Source organism: Dermacentor albipictus, chromosome 1 (assembly GCF_038994185.2).
Source record: "Dermacentor albipictus isolate Rhodes 1998 colony chromosome 1, USDA_Dalb.pri_finalv2, whole genome shotgun sequence".
NCBI classification, from domain to species: Eukaryota; Metazoa; Arthropoda; class Arachnida; order Ixodida; family Ixodidae; genus Dermacentor; species Dermacentor albipictus.
In genome coordinates this window covers 294,880,153-294,901,988 of record NC_091821.1, presented here as the reverse complement: position 1 = coordinate 294,901,988, position 21,836 = coordinate 294,880,153, and the positions used below count along the sequence as shown (strand labels likewise).

Below are 21,836 nucleotides of genomic sequence, written 5' to 3'. Positions count from 1 at the left end.
GCGTAGTTTATCAGATTCCACTCGAGTGTGGGAAAGCTTACATTGGACAGAGTGGTAGATGCATTAACATTAGACTAAAAGAATACAAACATTCACTAAACAACCCTAACGCATCACATTTAGCTGCACATTGTTTCGATTGTGGATGCAAACCTTTCTTTGAAGACACAAATATTCTTTCTAGACACAGATGCCAAACCACGAGGGAAATTATCGAGGCTTTCCACATAAAAAGATTAGGAGACACTTGCATCAGTCATGCTTCGTTGTCTCTGTTAGATTGCGAATTCCAGTACCTTCGCAATACGTGTACTAATCTGAAATAATTTTTGTTCTTTGACTTCCATACCCACTGACATGTTTAACTGATGCTTTTTACATTGTCATGTTCTTATGCTACGGTTTTCGCAATCACCTATATATATGTTCTTCGTTTCAATAAAAATTTAGTTGAGAGTTAGCGCTCGTCCTGTCTGCTCCTTTCTGTGTCCGTGTTTCACTTCGCGCTAGAAGCCAAAATCATGTTACCGTACCAACTCGCCCAACTGTCTATCCTTTTGGTGAAACTAACTCTTTATTGGGCAAATCTGTGCCCAGAAAAACAGGCTACACCCAAAGCATGATAGTGGCGAACACAGTCGGCGACCGGCGAAAGTCTGATCTGCGGGTCAAGTGCATCGGCTTTTATACATTAGTCATCGAAAGTTCTAAAGTAATCGCTGGTGCCCATGTGTCTTCCAGAAAGTACAACAAAATTCTCGTTGCACATACAGTCAAATTACACAAGTTTCGGTGACAACAGACAATGGATAGAACCATCAATAACATTCAAGAGACTTCTGATACATGCAGGCACATCCGTCATTGAACAATAACATTTGTTAGACGGTGAAACGCGGTCACCCGAGAAAGATAAACAAGTACACGTATAAATAGGATGTTGAACAAAGCAACATTCTAGCATGAGCACTAGTGAAAAGGGCGATGTGATTAACCATTACTACAAGTTGTCCGTGTTCTCCTTTTATAACATCCATGTCGTTATTGTTCCACGCCCATTTTGTCCCTCTAACCGCTCATAACATTGTTGCAAGACAAAATCAAAATAATTATGGCTCTTGGGCTTCATTTGTGGCCCTGCAATCTCCAAAGTAATAAAGCATCTCTCTTGTGGTGCACAAGTAGGCCATGCAGCACCTGTTGGCAGTATGGATTTGCTAAGCATGTGACTAATTGTTTGAATTATAAAAGTTGTGCAAGTATGTTCTTTCACCTGATTACAGGCAGATGCGACAGGCAGTGAGTGGCCAGTCTATCTCCACACTCAGCTCGGAGGGTAACCTGTCTGAAGAGGAAGGCAACACAAGCGAGTGCTCCAGCTGCCAGCCTGCTGAACTTCTCTCCAGCCTCTCCAACCCGGATGTGCATGACTGTGGGCCACGCCGTCCACCACCGGGGGTTCCACTTCGCCTCAAGCGGGTATGCTGATCTCATGTTCAACTGTTGCATGATGCAGCTAGGTGCCAAGGGCCACTCATGCTGGCCTAGCATTTAGGCTGTTCCAAAATTGTAATGTTTCAAGAATGCTGTTTGCTCCATTTTACAGAGAAAGACCATGCTCACTATATGCAATGTTTCAAGTCTGCATTATTCATACTACGACTCCATTTAAGCAAATATTACAGCTGTGTCACATGGGGACTCCTCAGTGCATATTGATTTCATCACCTTCTTAGTTCTCAAACTCTGAGACTGTTTTTAGCCCTAACATAACTAACGGACACAAAAAAGGAAAAAAAAATCATACACATAGGACAGGTGCACTACTAGTGGTTTTGTTAAAATAGCAACTGCAGCTTTATGCATATGAATGGAATGCATTTATGCGCTCACAGAAAATTTTTTCCGGAGGGCTACAGATGCTACATTTACACACCTGTCCTCTGCCAGCTTGATAAAATATGCTTTAGTATTTTCCTCCCTAGTTTAAAAGCATCTGTCATCAAATAAGTTGGTCTGTTGAAAATGTAGTTTTGATTAGGGGTGTGCGACTGTCAGAAATGTTTAATATGAATCAACTATTCTTGGTTATTTGACTCATATATCTCATTCAAGATTTGAAATTGTCGAATTTGCCTTCAAATATAGGAGCACTTACTGGTTTTGAGATGTACAGTGAGTGCTGTTTCTTACAGTTCTTCTAGAGGAGAACTGCAGTTGCTGTGCAGCAGCTACTAAGTGCTTAGCATCCTGGCATAGGCAGGGAATGTCTTATTTTAAGGAGTAAAGCCACGAAAAATGACTGTTTCATATTCATGCAGGTTGGCTCCCTGCAGAGCTATTAGGCTCTTTACCGCACCGCAAGTCAACCTTCTTACGCAATACTTTTGTTTTAAATCACCTTAATAAAGGAATAAGTCAATAAATCTTGTGCATCATTAGCTACAGGCTCAATGCAAGTGCACACTTAGCCCTTGCATGCGTTTGCAAGACAGAGCAACCTTCTACCGCAGTACAGTTGTTTGTACGCAGGGCTTGCTGTAGATGAAGCATGTTTTGTGAAAAAATTATGAAACATCGTTCCAGCTCACAATTGAACATGGACGAGAAGAGAAGGACAACACGAACGACAGACTTCAACTGAATTTTATTCATGGAAAACGGGGCTTTATGTACACAGGGAGAGGGGGAAGGGGGGGGGGGGCGCTGCTAGTGCACCGGACCACCCAAAAATATTTGCTCAGTCCAGGCGACATTCATCAGAGGCATCGAAACCAAAAGACAAAAATAAATAAAAGTATAAAAAAGTAAAAAGTTAGAAAGGTGAAAAAAAAAACTTTTCTTTTTCTTTCACATCACTGAAGTACAATCTTGCTCATCTCCCGCCCTACCTTGCTGATTCGACACGCACATTTGCCCTGAGATAATCAAGTTCTTTTTTCCCGAGCACAACAGAAGGAGCACTGACGTAGTAATCGTTTTCATTAGAGATACAGAAGGCTTCGAAAATTTCCCAGATTTTCTGAGTTATAAATTTGCACAACACACGTGTTCGTTCGAAAAATGCCTTGCATGCTGGCTTGTGCGAGCAACGGCGAATGTGGTTGGCTAAATGACCAGCGCCACTTAGTGAAGTAGCATTCCTGCAAAGCTCTAGCAGGCGTTGATTCAGACAGCGCCCGGTTTGGCCAATATAGCATTTCCCACATACGAGGGGAATACTATACGCAACACCAACGTCACATTAGCCAAGGGCTTTGGTGTGCTTTATTTTGCAGGCTGGCTTCTTCTTAGATTCATTCACTAGGCGACACATTCGTCCCAGCTTTTCCGTTGCTGAAAACACAACACGCGCCTCGCACCTGTCGCCAACCTTCTTGAGGCGGTGAGAAACCTGAGGCCAATAGCATAGAGTCTCTGCAACATAGAGGTGCGCTTTTTGCTCCAAAATTACCTGTCAAATTCACTGTTAACTATTTGAAGAGCAAGGATCTTGCCCTATTAGTTTGGAACAAAAAGGCTGGCTTTGTTGTGATGCCAAAAGCTCTGTTCCTACAGAAGGCAAATGAGGCTATCACAAAAAACTTTGTCTCTGTGAATGTGTCGTTAGCTAAGGTGAAGAAGAAGGCTATTGCTTTATGTGAAGAGCTCAACCTAGAAAAATTAAGAAAGAGCATCAACGCTGCTGATGTAGTGCCTTTGAGTGTTTTCCTTACTGTAAAGACCCACAAGGAATCTGTTCCGTTCAGGGCTATTGTCACTGAGAAGGGCTCCTGGCAGGGCATCTTGTCAAGGTATCTGCAGAAGCACCTTAGTACCATTCCGTTAGAAGACCCTTTTCTGGTTAAAAATTCTACCGAGGTTATTGAATATTTTTCTGGCTGTGAAACCTTGTATCAAATGAGCTTCACCTTTTCTATTGATGTAGAAGACTTGTTCTACTCATTGCCTCATCCTGAGCTTTTCCATGCGGTTATAAGTCACAATGAAGACATGGGACCAGTGGCCTTCCAAAACACGACTGGGATATCAACCGACAATTTTTTAGAGCTAATATCCTTTTATCTCTCATCCACCATTATCACTTTTAATGATAGCTGTTTTATCCAAAAAGAAGGAGTGTACATTGGCTCTTGCGTAGCACCACTTTCAAGCGATATTTTCTTATCCAGTATTGACAAGCGCATTCAAGCGTCCCTTTTTCAACGCAGGCGTGCTGAAAGTATTTAGATATGTCGACGATTACCTCGTGGTAATGAATGCGACTGATGCTCAGGAAAGAGGTAATAGTATGATCAACATTCTCGATATTTTTCTAGCAGCGCCTTTGGAATGAAGTTCATGCACAAACTGCTGCAGGATGGTCGCATCCAGTACCTCGATGTGTGTCTTATTTTTCACGGAGCGCGCGTGTGCTGGCAGTACAAGCCACAGTCGAAAAAACAAATTCTTAATTATCAAATCGGCCCACTCCAAGCTCGTAAAAAGAGCTATAGCAAAAAACAGCATCCGCTCTGCTCTAGAGAAGTCCTGCGAACATCGAGTTCGTGAGAGCGTCGACGCCCAGCTAAGGAGTCTGGAGAAGGCTGGGTTCCACGGAGAAATCATGGCCTCGGTGGTAGAGAGCCACATTCACGAGATAAACGTTGCTGGGAGGCGCAGGCTGAAAAAATACGCATGGCCACTACAGTGCCCTGTCGTAGGGCCCTATTGGCACCAGGTTTCTCACCACCTCAAGAAGGTTGGCGACAGGTGCGAGGTGCATGTTGTGTTTTCTGCACAGGAAGAGCTGGGACGAATGTGTCGCCTAGTGAATGAATCCAAGAAGAAGTCAGCCTGCAAAATAAAGCACACCAAAGCCCTTGTTGAATGTGACATTGGTACTGTGTACAGTATTCCCCTCGCCCGTGGTAAATGCTATATTGGCCAAACCAGGAGCAGTCTGAATCAACGCCTGCTAGAGCATCGCAGGAATGCTACTTCACTAAGTGGCGCTGGACATTTAGCCGACCACATTTGCCGTTGCTCGCGCAAGCCAGCATGCAAGGTGTTTTTCGAATGAACACGTGTGTTGCACAAATTTAGCACTCAGAAAAACCGGCAAATTTTCGAAGCGTTCTGTATCTCTAATGAAAACGATTACTGCGTCAGTGCTCCTTCTGTTGTGCTCGGGAAAAAAGAACTTGGTTATCTCAGGGCAAATGTGCGTGTCGAATCAGCAAGGTAGGGCGGGAGATGAGCAAGATTGTACTTCAGTGATGTGAAAGAGAAAAAAAAAGCTTTTTTTTCACCTTTTTCACTTTTTACTTTTTTATACTTTTATTTATTTTTGTCTTTTGGTTTCGATGCCTCTGATGAATGTTGCCTGGACTGAGCAAATATTTTTGGGTGGTCCGGTGCACTAGCAGCGCCCCCCCCCTTCCCCCTCTCCCTGTGTACATAAAGCCCCGTTTTCCATGAATAAAATTCAGTTGAAGTCTGTCGTGCGTGTTGTCCTTCTCTTCTTGTCCATGTTCAATTGTGCACTGGAACGATGTTTCATAACGCCAATCATAACCAACTAGCCCAGCTGTCCATACTTTGTCAAAGAATATTGATAATGGCACGGCCGAACCTGGCACTTAAGGTGCATGGCAATGGCAAACTCAAGTTTTTGTTTCGTCACAAAGCACTGTTCTTTTTTCCGGATGAGTTTAGTGGCTCCATTGTACCCAACAAAAACACACGATTATTACAGACAGCTTTTATTAGTGCAACATATCCAATGGGTTGTGCTGTCACACTCCTGGTGCAACAGCATGTTTAGACCGTATATGGAGGAAGGGGCTGAACAAAGCATGGACATAAAGCGCAGGGCTACCATGACTGCTGTACTAATACACTTTGTGTTACAAGTTAGTTAGTAGGTTTATTAAAAAGTGGCCAGTTTCCTCAGCTGGCCAGAACCGAACTATCGGAGCCGCACCTTGCGTCACTTGATATAGGCGGGTGAACTGCATGCCTCCTGGTGGCTCTGCAGATGCAGTGCCATCTACGCCTCCCCTGCAAAGTTTTTGTCTACGGTGAGTACTGCTGAACTGGTGGCGAATCTGTCGCGTGGTTGGTGCCGCGCGGGGCACGAGCACGCAGGGACGGACCGAAACGTGCGGCCACTTGCTTGGACGAAAAGAGAATGCCCCTTCTTTATTGGGCCCGAACATATATACACACACACAGATCACAAAAGTTCAAACGGCGTGGCGGAACGATAGGCCGGCCGTAACGTGTTCGAGTCACACCGTCACTGCGGTCCCTGGCTGCAGGGGACTGTTGCACAGACTGTCCGAGGGGGACCGTTGATTCCACGATGTTGGCAGGCCGAGGCTCCTGACAGCGAACTTGCTGCAGTGGTGGTGGTTCCTCTCCGGAGGCAGTAGTCCCAAAAGGCACTAGGTGACGCCAGTTGCGCTGTAGGGTGCCACGTAGCTTCTTGGTCTTTGCCCCGGACTGAGGACCGTAGCCTGCACTTGATCAGGTCGCACCCAGACACGCTGACCTGTTTGGAGTGGCGGCAAGTCTCGAGCTCCATGATGCCTGTTGTAATTGTCGGCCTGCTTCTGCTTGTAAGTCGCATCCTTGGCGACGACTTCTTTCATTGGGGGCCAGTTGGGACATAGCTGGGAGCCTTGCTTTGGGACTCTGGTTCCGAGTTGACGTCCCATCAACAGCTGTGCTGGACTAAAGCCGTGGACTCCTGGAGTGTCCCTATGGCTGAGCAGAGCCAGATAAGGATCCTTTGACTTGCGAAGCAGGTCCTTGATAGTACGCACCATCCTCTCCGCCTCTCCGTTCGACTGAGCGTAGTGTGGACTGCTGGTCCTGTGGTTAAAGCCGTATGAAGCTGCAAACGCCGCGAACTCTTGCGACGAGAATGGTGGGCCGTTGTCTGACCTGACTTCTTGCGGGATTCCATGGCGGGCAAAGATGGATTTGAGAGCATCGATGACTGCCTGAGCTGTCGTGCTCCTCAGGGTCACCACCTCAGGGAACCTTGAGTAATAGTCCACCACCAGGATGAACGTCTGGCCGTTGAGGTGGAACAAGTCCATACCAAGGAATTCCCAGGGATGTCCAGGTAGGGCAGTGGAGAGCAGGGGCTCGGCAAAGTTTACGCGGGTGGAAGCGCACTGTTCACAGTTGGCAACGAGAGAGGCGATGTCTGTCGAGATACCGGGCCACCAAACTGACTCCCGAGCTAGGGCTTTGGTCCTGTTGATGCCCTGATGACCTTCATGCAACAGCGTCAAGACCGCTGGCCGAAGGGACGATGGGATGACTAACCGGGCGCCCTTCAACAGAACACCGTCACAGACAGAGAGCTCGTCTGCCACCGAGGCGTACTTTGTAAGGTGCAGTGGTATCGTGGTCTTTTTAGGCCAACCATTCTGGCAGTAGGAAGCGAGGGCTTTGCACTCGCCATCGGACTCTTGTGCCTGTCGCACGTCTTTAGGGCTGAGTGGCAAGACTTCCGACGTGCAGCCGACTACCTGTGCTGCAAAAAGTTCGATAGTGTCTAGAGGAGTGGGTGGCTTGTAGGTGATGCGCGACAACGTATCAGCTGTGGCTAGCAGCTTTCCTGGCACGTGCAGCATACGGAACTGGTATCGCATGATCTTCAGTCGTAGTCTCTGAATATGAGGAGGCAACACGTCCAGTTCCATCTTGCCCAGACGCGAAACGAGTGGCAGGTGGTCAGTCTCGACGTCGAAGGGGATGCCACGGACGAACTCGTCGAACCTTTGGATAGCCCACGTCGTTGCCAAAGCTTCCTTTTCAGTCTGGCTGTAACGCTGCTCGGTATCGGTCATTGACCTAGAAGCGAATGCGACTGAGCGGCGCTCTCCTGAGGATTGCGTCTGTAGCAAAACTGCGCCGAGTCCGAATGAGCTTGCGTCTGCAGACACCGTAGTGGCGTACGACGGGTGGTACTTGGCCATGCACCTGTCTGACGTCAAGAGTTCCTTGATTTTCTCGAACGCTGCCTTTTGCTCGTGCTGCCACACCCAACTCGCGGACTTGTTCAGTAAGGCTCTGATGGGAGCTGTGACGTCCGAGATGTGTGGCAAGAATCTGGCAAGATGGTTCACCATTCCGAGCAGTCTTCTAACGCCAGCGACGTCCGTTGGGGCTTCCATGGCTTTGACTGCTTCGATCTTGCCCGGATCTGGCCTGATGCCCTGTGCTGAGACGACAACTCCGAGGAAGGAGACCTCAGGTACCCCAAAACGACAGTTGTCCTGGTTCAATGTGATACCTGCTTTTGCAAGGCGAGATAGCACCTGGCTCAGTCTGGCGTCATGTTCCTGGCGGGTGCGTCCAAAAACGAAAATATCGTCTATCATATTGGCGACTCCTTCTTGGCCCTCCAGGATTCTTGCCATCTGCTTTTGGAAGTACCCTGGTGCGGAGGTGATGCCAAAGGGGAGCCGGCAGAAGCAGTATCGGCCATATGGGGTGATGAATGTCGTAAGCTCTTGGGAGTCTTCAGACAGCTTCACCTGGTGGAAGCTTGCGGTCGCGTCCAACTTCGAAAAAACTGTTGCGTCGCCGAGGAGGCCAAGGACTTGCTCGACAGTTGGCAGAATATGTCTTTCACAAAGGACGACCTTGTTGAGTTGTGTTAAGTCGACGCAGAGGCGGTAGGAACCATCGCCTTTCCGGACGACGACGAGACCCGAGCACCATGGTGTTGGCTTGTCGACCCTACGGATCACGCCTGCGCTTTCCAATTTGTCCAGTTCGCGGCGGACAATCTCGAGCAGCGGAATGGGGATCCTGCGAGGTATGCTTACCGAGAAAGATTTGGCATCGGGTTTCAACCGGATGGTGTACTCGTCCTTGAGAGTGCCCAATCCATTGAAGAGCTCGGTGTGCAGCGTCGCTTTTGAAGTCTTGAGTTGATCAAGAAACCGAACTACTTGGAGGGCTTGGAGCGCTGGCAGTCCCAGAAGAGGCACAGTGAGAGACTGGATCACGTAGAGGCGCTGACGGCTTATTTTCCCTTGCCACTGAAGTATACGCTCCTGACAGTGGAGTTTCCCGGCGACGGCCGCGCCACCTGTAGCGTTGAAAGCGCAACTCTGGTACTGATACAACTTCAGTCGACGGCGTAGTGGCGCTTATGACCGCGTGTGATTTGAAACTTCTGAACCACGTGCGCCACCGCCCTGCGGGTAAACGTTCTCATACCGCTGTTTTATGATGACAAATGTGCAAGACATCGAAAACTGCCCAGGAAAAAATGGCGTGGCGACGGCGGTACTGCTGCGTCAAAGGCTGTAACAGCCGTGCAGGGCTGCCTGCTCTCCGACTCCAGATTTCTTGGCCGGCCGTGGTTTTGTGCTCGCGCTTCCTTCCTGGAGGATCGTACTAGAAAGCATTGTAGTCAGTAGACTGAAGTTTTTGGTCAAGAAAGAGTCTTGCCGAGCAGCCGACTTACATATTTTTGAAAATTCTCCATATCTTTTAGAGCTATTTATTTTGCTGTGTACGAGGCATACTGCGCGGTGGCTGCAGGTGTTCTGGCTTGCGTGAGTCGCTCAGCACTTCCCGCTGTGTGGCTCTGTTTGGGTTCAGATTGCCGGATACGGTCACCCGAGTCTTGGCGGCAGGAGCGGCCCAAGCTTGGTCGTGCCGGTGCCTCGGCAGTTGTAAACAAAGTACTGCGGTTGCTTGTGTAATAGCAGTCTAATAAAAATTTTCTGCAAGTTGTTTACAAGAGCCTTTTAGTAATTTTAAAAGATCTGGCGCCTATCATCCCTGGCTAATGAGGCTTTGCAAGCGTGTCAAAACAGCACCACGGAAGGACACGGCACGGGTCTGCGGCACGGGTCTACGGTAACTCAAAAGGTTGGATAAGAACACCTACGGTTTCATTAGTAGCAATCGCTACGAACGGGTGGATGTCTGATTTTCCCTTTATTCATTATTTCTCTCCACCTTGCGGGTTTCCGCAGAACTATTACGTCAAACTCTTGCCTTTGCTTCGTGTTGTCGACAAATTAGACTTCGCCCTGCCTTCTGCTAGCCGCCTGGTTAGCTCAGATGGTAGTTGCCCCGGAAAGGCGGTGGTCCCGGGTTCGAGTCCCGGACCAGGGCGATTTTTTTCTTCAACTTTGAGGCTTTTCTTTTGAGCAGCCAGCCCGTTTAGGTTTCCTTTGTAGCACGAACGGGTGGGTGTCTGATTTTCCCTTCTTTACCTGCCCCTAACGCTTAATAAGCTCAGCCATGCCTGCACACTCAATTGAGCTGCTTGATCACAGCATAATGTGATAGTTGAGTGTACTCAGGCTACAGATACGCTGCATTTGTGTTTGCCTTGGTGGAAGTGACACTTCTCATGATTCAGTTCTCATGAGATGACCAATAAAAAAATCGGGCCCCTCGGTTAACCCCCTTTCTTCTTGTTTACTTCGCCAGCACAGTCACACCGGCGACTTCTTTCACGCTGTGTACGTGCCCGGCAGCGTAGAACTTTTCCCCTTTACGACGAATGACAGGGCGTATCCGACGTCTAATTTTAAGATTGGTCTGAAACCTTACAGCAAAACTTGCGCCATTTCTTCGTTTCAAAACAAGCATGAACAAGCGATCACATTGGCAGATCCGCGTGGGCAGCGTGAGTAGCGCGGTCCGTCAGTCACGGCCGGTCTCTAGGAGAGCGAGCGCGCGCTCCCCTCGAGACCGGCCGTGCGTCAGTGTCAGTTTTGACGGAAGGTGCCGCAAGAGGCGCTGACGATCGCTGCTCGGTCGCGCCGCCTGGGCAGTGTCAGGAGCGTATACGAGCCCAGGACGCGCAGCGGCTGTCCTTCCGGGCCAGTGAGCAGAGTGTCGACTTGGTCGAGTTTGGCAGGCAAGGTAGGAAAGTCGCTGGGAACAGCAGATACTTCGGCTCCGGAGTCGACCTTGAACCAGGGGGCGGACACTTCGTATACATCCCATTGGCCGTTTTCGAGCAGACGCTCTTTCGACGCTAGCGCCAAGGTCCCCTTCAGTTATGGCCCTAACCAATGGGCGACGCATTAAGCAAAATGGCGCCGCACATGATTGTTTACGTTGTCATGGCAACAGCAGCGGCGCGGCACCTCCTCTCCCAAACGTTTTTTTTTCCTTTTTGTTTTTATTATGCCGACCCGCTCCACTCCCTTTCCCCCATGCCGCGCGCGCCGCTCACTTTTTTTGTTTTTACCCGTAAGCGGCGCGTTTTTTCTTCTTTTTTATTGCGCGCTTGTTACCGCGTGCCACGCGCCAGCTCGCAAGCAATGCGCGCGCTGCGCCACGCATTGGCATTGCTTGCGAGCTGGCGCGTGGTGCGCCGTGGGCTATGCGTTGGCAGGCACGCAGTCTTGCCCATAGATGTATTATACCAGCATGTGCCGGAACGTAAAAAAAATTCCACTTCCAGCACAACAGATGTTTAGACTCGCTTTATTGACTTCGTTTCCGAAAAGCGATTTTTCTTACAACGTGATGTGATACACGCTCAAAAAACGAGCAAAAGTGAGAGGTGCATGACATATACAAGAGTACTAAAGACAAAAGTTCACAGATGGTGAAATAACAAAAGAAAGCGCTAGAAAACGCGAAGGCCATTTCATGTACACACATATAAAAACAAGATTTTTATATAACGTCCTCAAGACTTAAATGTAGACGAGCTCCTGATATGTGCACTAAGATATTGCACAAAATTGGACGACGTGTATGACATAGTCATGACAACTATAAAAAGGGAAAACTCACTAGTAATGGCAAAAACAATGACACGCAAAATACCTGAAAGATAGAATAAAATGCTAACATGGTTTGATTGAGAGCCATACCGAAAGAAAGCTTACTTATAAATCTGCACGAAAGTATATGAAATGCTTGACATGTTCATTACTGCTGAACAAATTGAAAAAAACATGGCAGAAAAAATAACATTGTACTAAAAACTGAAACACACATTATCACATTTTGCACTTGGCCATAACTTGAGTAACGGTGGCAAGGCGAACAAAAGATATTCGGCTTTTGCAGCAACACATAGAAACATTCGCAGAAAGGCTTATTCCTCAATCAAAGACCAGGTAAAACAAGCCAACACGACTTTTCTTTCTACCCGAATGCAATGCTTAGCAATAAAATGACGTCACTTAATGCACTAAGTCGTACCTACTGGCCTCTCCCTTGTATAATTAACACGAACTGCAAAAATCTGCATGCAGGACACTTGCAATGCTCATTCTTTCCAGAGGAAAAAAAAGCGCATCATGCCTACACATGAAGGTTGTTCGCGCGGTTTTCCCATCGGGCATTACTGAGATAGTACACAAACACTAACAGTAATTTTTCAGCTGTTAGTTGGTTTGTAGAACGCGATACACAGAAAAAGCACTGAGGGCGGTATGGAAAGCTGGGCAAGGTACTGAAGTTGCAGAATGAGACTTGGCACAGAAAAACACAAGTCACAGACCAGGTGACAATGAGGAGGAACATCTATTTGTCAGCTTTCTCTACCGGGAAGAGGCAAGTGTAGCACAATCAAGGCGCAACGACGTCCGGAGCCTCATGGAGTACACAAATGGACAGGGCTGTATTCGTGTACATGCGCCTTCTGATGTCCTTGCGTCTGAGCGCTCACCTGTTGTCTTTAGGCACCCGGAACAACCTTGCAGAACTTGTTTTTGAGGTATTTGTGCACCACTGCACGATGCACGAGCGGTACGAGTCGTGAAACGGGTGAAACATCGCGGAGCACAAGCACACAGCTACCGAGGACCACAGAACTGACGAAACTAGCCACGTCGGTCAACGCACAGCAGCGCACGCATCTCGATGACAGTAGATAACAAAAATAAAGCGTTACCTAGCGGACTAAGCAGCAGCCGGGCCGGCGGGGATGGCACGGCGGCGCGGGCGCGTAGACAGTCGAAGGTGAGGGAGTTGAGAGGGTATTACGAGAGAGGGCGTAGGGAGAGGAGTTGAGCGGGGGGAAGGGCTTGGCCACCTGGATCGGCGCGCGTGCGCGCGACGATCTACGAGGCCATGCAAGGGAAACGGATTTTCGCGTCGCCCGTTACAGAGATGGCGCCAATTTCCTGTGCCACCGGAACCGAGGAGTGTCCCCCCCCTGCTTGAACTGCGCTGTGTAGTCGTCAACGGTGACGTCGACGAACTTTGCCGAGGCGGGCGTCGCGACGGCGTGCAGGTGAACGGAGCTGAGCTTGTACTGCTTGAACTTCCGCGAGCGGCATACTTCGACAAAGTGGCCTTTCTTTTTGCAGAAGTTGCAGGTGGAGCGACGGGCCGGGCAGTCTGAACGTCGATGAGGCGCGTGGCCGCAGAATTCACATGTGGACGGCTCGCGTGAGCGCTCTGCTAGCGACTGCGGCGAACGAGGCTTAGCGGCGAACCGACGGCGAGAGGGGAACTTGCTAGCTTTTGCGGCGTCAAGGTTGAGCTCGCGGGAGTGCTCGTGCGGTTCTGGGGCAACGCCTTTTCCCTGTCGGCGTCTTCGGATTGACGGGCTTGTGTCCAGGCGTCCTGTAGTGTCAACTTCGCGTTCCGGCACAGCTGGTCCGAGAGACGGGAGTCGCGGAGGCCGACGACGAACCGGTCGCGTACGAGCCTTTCCTCGACAGCAGCAGACGGATAGTTACAGCACTTGACCATCCTGCGCAGTTCTGCGTAGTACGTGTCGACGCTTTCGTCGGGTAGCTGAACGCGTCTGTGGAACCATGACGATTCGTAAAGCTCATTTGCCGGGTGCACGAAGTGCTCAGTGAAGCGGGTGGCAACGGCTTGGTATGAAGCGAGCGACTGGGCGTCGAGCGAGAAAGTCTCGAGAAGCGGGCGGGCCTCCGGGCCCATGCAGTACAGTAGCGAGCGTACCTGCATGTCTTCCGACGCTTTCGTCAGTCCTGAAACCACTGCATAGTCTTCGTAGCGGCTGAGCCATGTCGCCCACGTTGGCGGGTTCGCGAAGTCAAACGGTGCCGGCGGCTGGAAGTTGACGCCGTACAGTTTCGGCTGCTCGCCGGTCTCGAGGGACATCTTCGTGCCTTCCTATGAGGTGAGGGCTAAGGCAGGGGGGCGTTATCCGGCCACTTCTGACACCATGTCGCGTGGTTGGTGCCGCGCGGGGCACGAGCACGCAGGGACGGACCGAAACGTGCGGCCACTTGCTTGGACGAAAAGAGAATGCCCCTTCTTTATTGGGCCCGAACATATATACACACACACAGATCACAGGGGGCGCCACACTCTGGTGGCAGCCTAAGAAATGGGGCTGAAATGTGGCGACCTCTACAGAATCCTGGAAGAGTTGCGAACTGGCAGTCACTGTAGCACAGGCTGATTGTATGTGCTCCAGCTGACTGAGTGCCAAATGTCTCACCAGGGCCATTGTCAACTTTGTTGCCTTCTGTTTGCCTCCTCCACATGCTGATGTGTACCAGACCCAAGACACTGCCTGCCACCCTCCTCCACAAGGGACTGCCATCAGGATACAATGTTTGTCCCAAACTGAGGCATCCACCTACGGCACCTCCCTGAACAAAATGCTTTCCTAGCAACTGCAGGTATCCAGCGAGGACCTGGCCTCAAGTTTTTTGCCAATACAGGCTCACCTGGTTGGGTTAACAACTCCATTCTCACCCTCCGATCACTCAGCAACTTCTGCTTCAGTTGTCAGTGCTGCATCTCGGTCTCGAAGGTCTGGCCGCAGCAGGTCTGGTGCAGTCAGCAGATGTCATCCCATAAGCAGCTGTGCCCAAGAACGTGCTGACAGATTGTGTGGTGTTGTTCTGTAGTATAACCACATCCTGGCTATTCAACACACATCCCGCAGGGGTGTCTGTTGAAAAAAAAAAAAAGAAACCCTCTTATAGCAGGATTCAAACTTCCGACTATGGCAACTGAGCATTCGTCATAGCTCAGTCAGATAATCCCACAGGCAGCGAGGCTACCTTATCGCCGACAAGTACAGCCCCGAGGGCCCTATGTGCCTAAAAATTTTCTTGATTTGTCCGCGATTTGTCCGTGAGCTGATCGCGATAGGTAACTCAATATAGAACGATTTATAAACAGTTCTGGCCTCATAGTTCCGGAATCGCACGTGCCCAGTCGGCCGTGAACCTGGGTAGGTATAAGGTGTCTCGGCCACCCTTGACAGCGCTTAGAGGGGCAAGATAATGGTGGAAAACTGGTCGCTTCTCTCACCGGAAAGGCGACTAGACACAGGGCATCTCTATTCTGTGCTCCTTTGACGGCTGAGCCGAGGAGAATAGATAAGCTGCTCAGTCGTATGCACACACGCATATATACAGTAAAACCTCATTAAACCGTACCCGCTTAAACAGTAGTTTCATTTTAAAAGTAGTAAAGTCAAATCCCCAACTCAGTGGCCATTGAACATAATGTGTTTTCTATCTGCATAAACCGTACCAGGCTATTGCATACGTATCGGTTAACACGTAGTGTTTCCACTTTTTGTCGCGCAAACATGGCGGTGCGTCGTCTCCATCGGGCCGCCCGGCAGAACAAGCCTCAGAGATCAGAATGGCCTCCAAGCGCCCTGTGCATTTGCACATGAAGCTACGTCAACATCATTTCGGCGCTGTGCCAGAGAGCATTGTGGCGTCGTGCAAAGAAGGACTCGCGTCATGCTGAAGCTCGAATAAAAAAGACGCCGGGTGCTCAGCATAGAAGAAAAATTAGACATCATTCATGCTATCGAACGTGACACGAAGAAGTCAGTGCTGGCACGTGACAGGGATCTACTGTTGGCTGCGGTGTGGGGCATTTGGAATGCGAAGTTGTTGCTCGGCAGCGCTGCTCTGACCGCGAAGAAATGTCAGCTATGAGGTTCGACTTTTCGCCATCGTTGTCTCTGTTGTTGCCGAAGGGATGCCCAGCGACAGTGATGAGGACGATACTGAAAGCGACAGCACGGGCGATTCAGGCCTGACAGTGGCAGAGGCTGCACGTTACATCAGCCTCGTGAATGCGATCGTCGTGATGAGAACAGCACCCCGCAATAAAAAATCACCCCGCGATTTCTGCAGCGCTACCGCCTGCGTGCACGGAGGACATGAAATGTCAACAAGCAATCTGCCATGTCAGTGTTTGCCGAGAAGGGGGCGCTGGCTGAAAAGCTGGCTCGCAGCTTCAGTTAGTTTGAGGCCGCTGTCGTTGCTGCTAGACCTCCGCGGCATCACTAGAAAATAAAACTTTTGTCGCGCAAATTGAATAAATAATGCATGTTTTTTTTTCCCTTTCATCACACTCTCTCCGAGTTCTTTTTTTGACAGGTAAGTGGGCGATCTCATGCTATTTCGGTCAAGCCGTACTACCGTTTAGTACGTACTTCTTCCGAGCTCCGGCCAACTACGGTTCAACAAGGTTTAACTGTACACCTGTATACACGAAAACTTTCGCTCACGGGCGAATCGGAAGACTGCAAACCCGGATTTTTCTACGGCATAGAGCTCATAACGCACTACTCTCATTTAAAAATAATAATAACAGCAATAACGTCGACTATGTACTGCAGATGCTGGCGCAAGGAACACAGTGACAGCCACAGGAAAGACACAAGTACAGCAGAGGTGAAGCGTGACAGGCAGAGTGTAAAGAAACAAAGGGGTAACCACATTAGCTGCACATATGAGCGGAAATATTTTTTAAAAAAAATAATGAACACGTGGCATATGGTTTCATGCGTGCAACGTGAACATTGTCAGGGCTAGGTTGTTGTCTACGCCTTGTTTGAGCTGCACTGTCTGGAACGACTTCGTAGTTCACATCACTAATGCGGCGCAGCACTTTGTATGGGTCAAAATACCGGCTGAGCAACTTTTCACTAAGGTCACGGCAGCGAACAGGAGTCCACACCCACACTTGGTCGCCGGGGTTGTAGCATACTTGTCTGTGGCGGATGTCATAACGCCTTGCATCTGCGTGCTGCTGCTGACCGATAAGCAGCTGTGCAAGCTGGTGAGCTTCCTCAGCGTGCTGAGCAAATTATTCGGCATTAGTAGTTAGACGCTCTTCGTCTTGACATGGCAGCATAGCGTCCAGCATTGTCTGAACTTCGCGGCCGTAAAGGAGACAAAATAGTGTAAAGTGCATTGTTTCTTGTACAGCGGTATTATACGCGAAGGTCACGTAAGGCAACATATGATCCCATGTTTTGTGGTGGACGTCGATGTAACAGAGATCATGTTTGTGATGGTCTTGTTTAACCGTTAAACTGCGGGTGATAAGCAGTAGTCTTTCAATGCCTAGGTTGCGCAAATGAAAAATTTCATCCATGAGCTGTGCTGTGAACGCCGTCCCTCTATGTGTGATTACAGTGGATGGGGCACCATGACGCAATACGATGTGGCACATGAAGAACTGCGCTACCTCAGAAGCCGTTGCTTGTGGGAGTGCCTCTGTCTCGGCATAGTGGGTTAAAAAGTCAGTCGCAACAATCACCCACTCGCCATCGGTTGACAGAGGAAAAACCCCAAGAATGTCCAAGCCGACTTAGTCGAATTGCTTATGAGGTGGTTCGATGGGTTGCAATAACCCGGCGGGCTTCATAGGCAGTGACTTTTGCCACTGACATTTGCGGCAACCTTTAACGTACTGTTTGATGCTTGCCTAAAGCTCCGGGCCAGTAATACATCTCGCGTACTCTGGCAAGCGTTCTGTAGCAGAGTAGTGAGTGGCTAGCATAAGCTATTACTTTTTCATTTCCGTCTTGGTGTTGGACAGGTACTGCGCCAAGACCGATGCTACTGGCGCCACTATGTACCTCGGTGTCAGCGTCGTCATCAAAATTCATCCAGGCTCATTCGTCCAGGCAAATGGCGTGTCATCCCTTGTAAGGCGAGTCAGGGGTTCAGCTATCTGCAAGAAGTTTTCAATGAAATGGCGATAATATGCACACAAGCCTAGAAAATGCCACACGGCCTTCTTGTCAGCCGGAGGAGGAAAAACTGTTACCATGGCAAGCTTGTCGAGATCGAGTCGGACTCCTCTGGCACTTACGACGTGTCCGAAAAACTTGAGCTCTTCATAGCCAAAGTGGCACTTTTCTGGTTTAAGCGCAAGATCAACCAATCGGATCACTTTTAGCACATTCCACAGGCGATGATGATGTTTCAGAAAAGACTACTACATCATCAAGATTCACGAGACAAGTCTGCCAATTGAGTCCAGTGAGGACAGTATCCATAATTCGCTGGAACGTAGCTGGAGCTGAACACAAGCCAAAAGGGAGGATTCGAAATTCGTAGATGTTGTCAGGAGTCACAAAGGCAGTTTTCTCGCGGTCTAGTTCGTCTACCTCGATCTGCCAGTACCCACTTTTCAAATTGAGTGACAAAAATACTGGGCACGCCGCAGTCTATCTAACGAATCGTCGATATGTGGCAGTGGGTACACATCCTTTTTAGTTACATTGTTGAGCTTCCGGTAGTCGACGCAGAAGCATAGAGTTCCGTCTTTCTTTTTGACAAGAACGACTGGAGACAACCATGAGCTTTTGGAAGGTTCAATAATGCTGTCTTCAAGCATCTTTTTTACTTGCGTATGAATCGCTTTGCGTTCTTTCGCCAACACGCGGTAGGGCTGTTGGCGTATCGGGCATACATCGTCGCATGTGATGATCCTGTGCCTTGCGATTGAAGTCTGGCGTACCTCAAATGAACTTGCGAAACATGCCCTGAATTCAAGTAAGAGTTTGCGCTGTGCTACCTGGTTATCTTTCGATAGCTCTGAACTAATGTCGATGTTACCCAGTGACTTGTCAACCATCCCCACTGCTACAAAGGCAAAACATTCAGCCACATTATCTACTTCGTCGGCAAACGCAATCGAAGTACCACAAAAGAGGTGTCGATGTTTGCTACTGCAGTTGGTGACAAAAAACTGAGAATAGCTGTCACTAAGCTGTAGCACACTCCTAGCCGCACAAACACCTTGCATCAGTAGATGTGATGTTACTTTCTGCGACCACTTCGTCTTCGTGCATTCCACCACACATAACTTTGATGAGGACACTGGCTCGTGAACGAAGCGTAACACTTTCGGCGGAAGCACAAAGGGCGTCGTCACGTCAGTTGTCGTCATACCTGTCGATTGCTCGGTCAGCTGAGAAAGTGACTACACCTCCCCGTAGGTCAATAACAGCACTGTATTCTTGCAGAAAGTCAACCCCAAGAATGATGTCACGGGGGCATTTACATAGGACAAGGCAGCTGGCAGCGCTCGATCAAGGGGGGGGGGGGGCTAAGGATGCTGCAGCCCAGTGCCTCACCTCGGACAGTAGAAGAAGGGGGCCCATTTATTCTAACCTGCTTAGTATATGGAACCATGGGCAACGAAACTTCGAGCGACACGTATGAAGCGAGAAAACCAGAACGAGTAGATGGAGCCCCCCGCCTAATGTAACAGCATGCGTTTAGCCTGATCATATGGGGAGAGCTTGTCGAGCTGCAAAAACAGGAATCCCCGCCACCCCGGCGGGGCCCTCTTTCTTACAAAGCAAGGTGCGTTTGCTTAGAAGAGTTTTTGTGGTTTCCTGTCAGTCCGTCTGTCCAGTGCTGTCTGGAGAGGAGGGGCAAGGGGAAACACTTAAAACATGTAATGTGGGATGAGAACTTAAATCTCCCTTGTCCCTCGTCACCACCACGCCACCCTCCACCTCTCAAATAGTTCCACCGCTGTCCTTCTCAGAAAGAATGTGCTGCAGTACTGTTACGTTTTGCCTACGGCGCGCGGTATAGCCGCCGCGGATGCAACGGACGCCGGGGCTTCATTCAAAGCGGCGGACATTTTGGCCCGTTCAGCGCTGCCGCAACGCCTCCCCGCCAAGCGCGTCCAGGCATGTTTCAATGCCACGTGTCTTCGTGTGTGCATGTGTGTGTGTGTGCGCATGTTGGTGCCCACGCTTGTCAAAGCGCGGCAGCCGGGGAGAGGAGCTCCCCAAGTGTGAAGCGAGAAGGTCTGACCGGCGCCGGCCCGGCGGATGCGTCACCTTCTTGTCTCAACGTGTCTCTCAGCGTGTCCGTGCCCCGCCGTCATGTGGCCTCGTCCCGAGACGTTCCTTCTTGCCCTCACCTCCGAGAGCATAAAAGCAGCTGCCCCCGGACGCCAAGAGAGAGGCTCCGAATTCTTCCATCGAGTAGCATGCTCTCCCGTCTCTCCACTTCGGTCTACCTGACCGGCCGCTCTTTTGCGATGCTAGAATAAACAAGTTGTCCTGTTAGCAGTCGACTCATGCTTTGCCAGGACCTTCGGATGCTTCCAGTTGTGCCCCAGGCCGCCAGGCCAACGCTACCCTTGGGGCTTGCGACCCAGATGCAACAGTACTCAACAGTGCTTCCCATTCGACTTTTCTTTACCGTGATGGTAATTTGGGCGGGAGAGGATGAGTCCGATAGCAGATAATGACGAGTCTGATGGCAGAGTCTAGGCAGGAAAGGAAAGAAGATGTCACACGTGCTTTTGTCCACGTGCCGTGGGGCATGGAATGTTCACTGTTCGGGCTAGGGTTGTGGAAGAGTGAAGGGGGAAGTTGGAGAGCTGGACACAAAGGCCTGTCTCCAGGGCCCATTCCTGCCTAGTGGCTGCGCACCCTCGCGCTCGCTCGACGGAAAAAGTAGGTCAGACTGGCCATCGAACTTTCCAGAAAGAAGTAGAAAAAGATGACTCAGAGGTAACAAAGGGCGTGTAACTTCGCCCATGCTAGGAGTCGCCGTCTCCCCTTCGTTCTCGCGTTCGGCGACAACGGGGCGACAGAAAAATCTAGAACCTCTCAGAACACACGATTGCTCCTAGCCATTAGGAAGACGAGACGGGAACAGCAGAAGGAGTGAGTTTGTACAGAGAAGGAGAGAATTTGTACAAGGAACTCTATGCGTATGTAAACACCTGCTTTGGCGCTAGTAACAGACAGACGTGGCGCACGTCTATAGAAGGAAGTTGATCGCGGGCTGCGATTCAGCCCCGAGCCGCCGGTTAAGCTTGCATAAGCCCGCCCGCTGAGGAGCTCCTGGGGGACGCACCACTCTCGGCCAGCCACGGACCATCCAGGCAGCGTGCGCCAGTCATCGGGGCTACCACCGTTGGACACCTGTGGTCGCGTCAGACTGATGAAGTGCCCAGTGAACAATTAGCATCCATTCATGCGAAAATGCTCGGTCGGAAGCATCAAAGTGGTGCGTCTAAACAAAAGGCGAAGTTAGAGAAGAGCGTAAAAAGAAGCTACCAAAGATGACAGAGTACCTACTGAATCCAGCTTCTGCGCAGCAGTATGATCGCTCTACCCAGAGTCTGTGTCAAACCCCCAATAGTACCGACTGTGCTTCTGTGGAGGACTTCCCAACTCCATCACCACTGTTTCCTGACAAGAAACAAGGTTTGACTCTTCTTGGTTGTCTAGATCCTGTGAAAACGGTGCCAACCTCGGTTGTCCATATTTCTGAGCAACCGACGCTAACTTAGCCCTGTCCTGTTCCTGAGTCAGCAACGTCTATGCTACTCAGCCGGGCCCCTGCCACAGAGCTCTAGGTGTCCGGTCCGCCACGCCCGATTTCTACTACTGCTGATCAACGGGTGCCAAACCTCCCCGATGAGCCTCCTTCTACTGATGACCGCCAGGAAACAACGCTCCAAGAACCGACTCACTTGTTTCCTGTTAGTTTAGCTTCAAATAATCATGTTCCCACCCACAAAGTGTGCTTCGAGAGGATGAATGAGACGGCTTCTCTTTGCAGCAACAGAGAAGTACACACCCCCGTAGCTGGAGGTACGTTGCGAGA

At 49.8% G+C, this 21,836-nt stretch overlaps 2 protein-coding genes across 9 annotated transcripts in view; one reads left to right on the top strand and one right to left on the bottom strand.

Annotated features, from left to right (window-relative positions):
* LOC135921907 (mitogen-activated protein kinase kinase kinase 13-like) overlaps positions 1-21,836 on the top strand; it is a 548,581-nt gene that overhangs the window by 478,867 nt on the left and 47,878 nt on the right. For all 8 annotated transcript variants that reach the window (XM_065456319.2, XM_070531441.1, XM_065456318.1 and 5 more), the window contains one exon: positions 1,284-1,479. In XM_065456319.2, the coding sequence (XP_065312391.1) occupies positions 1,284-1,479 (196 nt within the window). The remainder of the gene's footprint in view (positions 1-1,283; positions 1,480-21,836) is intronic.
* Positions 7,813-14,213, bottom strand: LOC139054968 (uncharacterized). Its single transcript, XM_070532679.1, has 3 exons — positions 13,437-14,213; positions 7,932-9,097; positions 7,813-7,851 (listed from the first exon to the last, which is right to left on the bottom strand). Exons 1-3 carry the CDS (start codon positions 14,074-14,076, stop codon positions 7,813-7,815), a joined length of 1,845 nt encoding a protein of 614 aa, XP_070388780.1. The 5' UTR covers positions 14,077-14,213.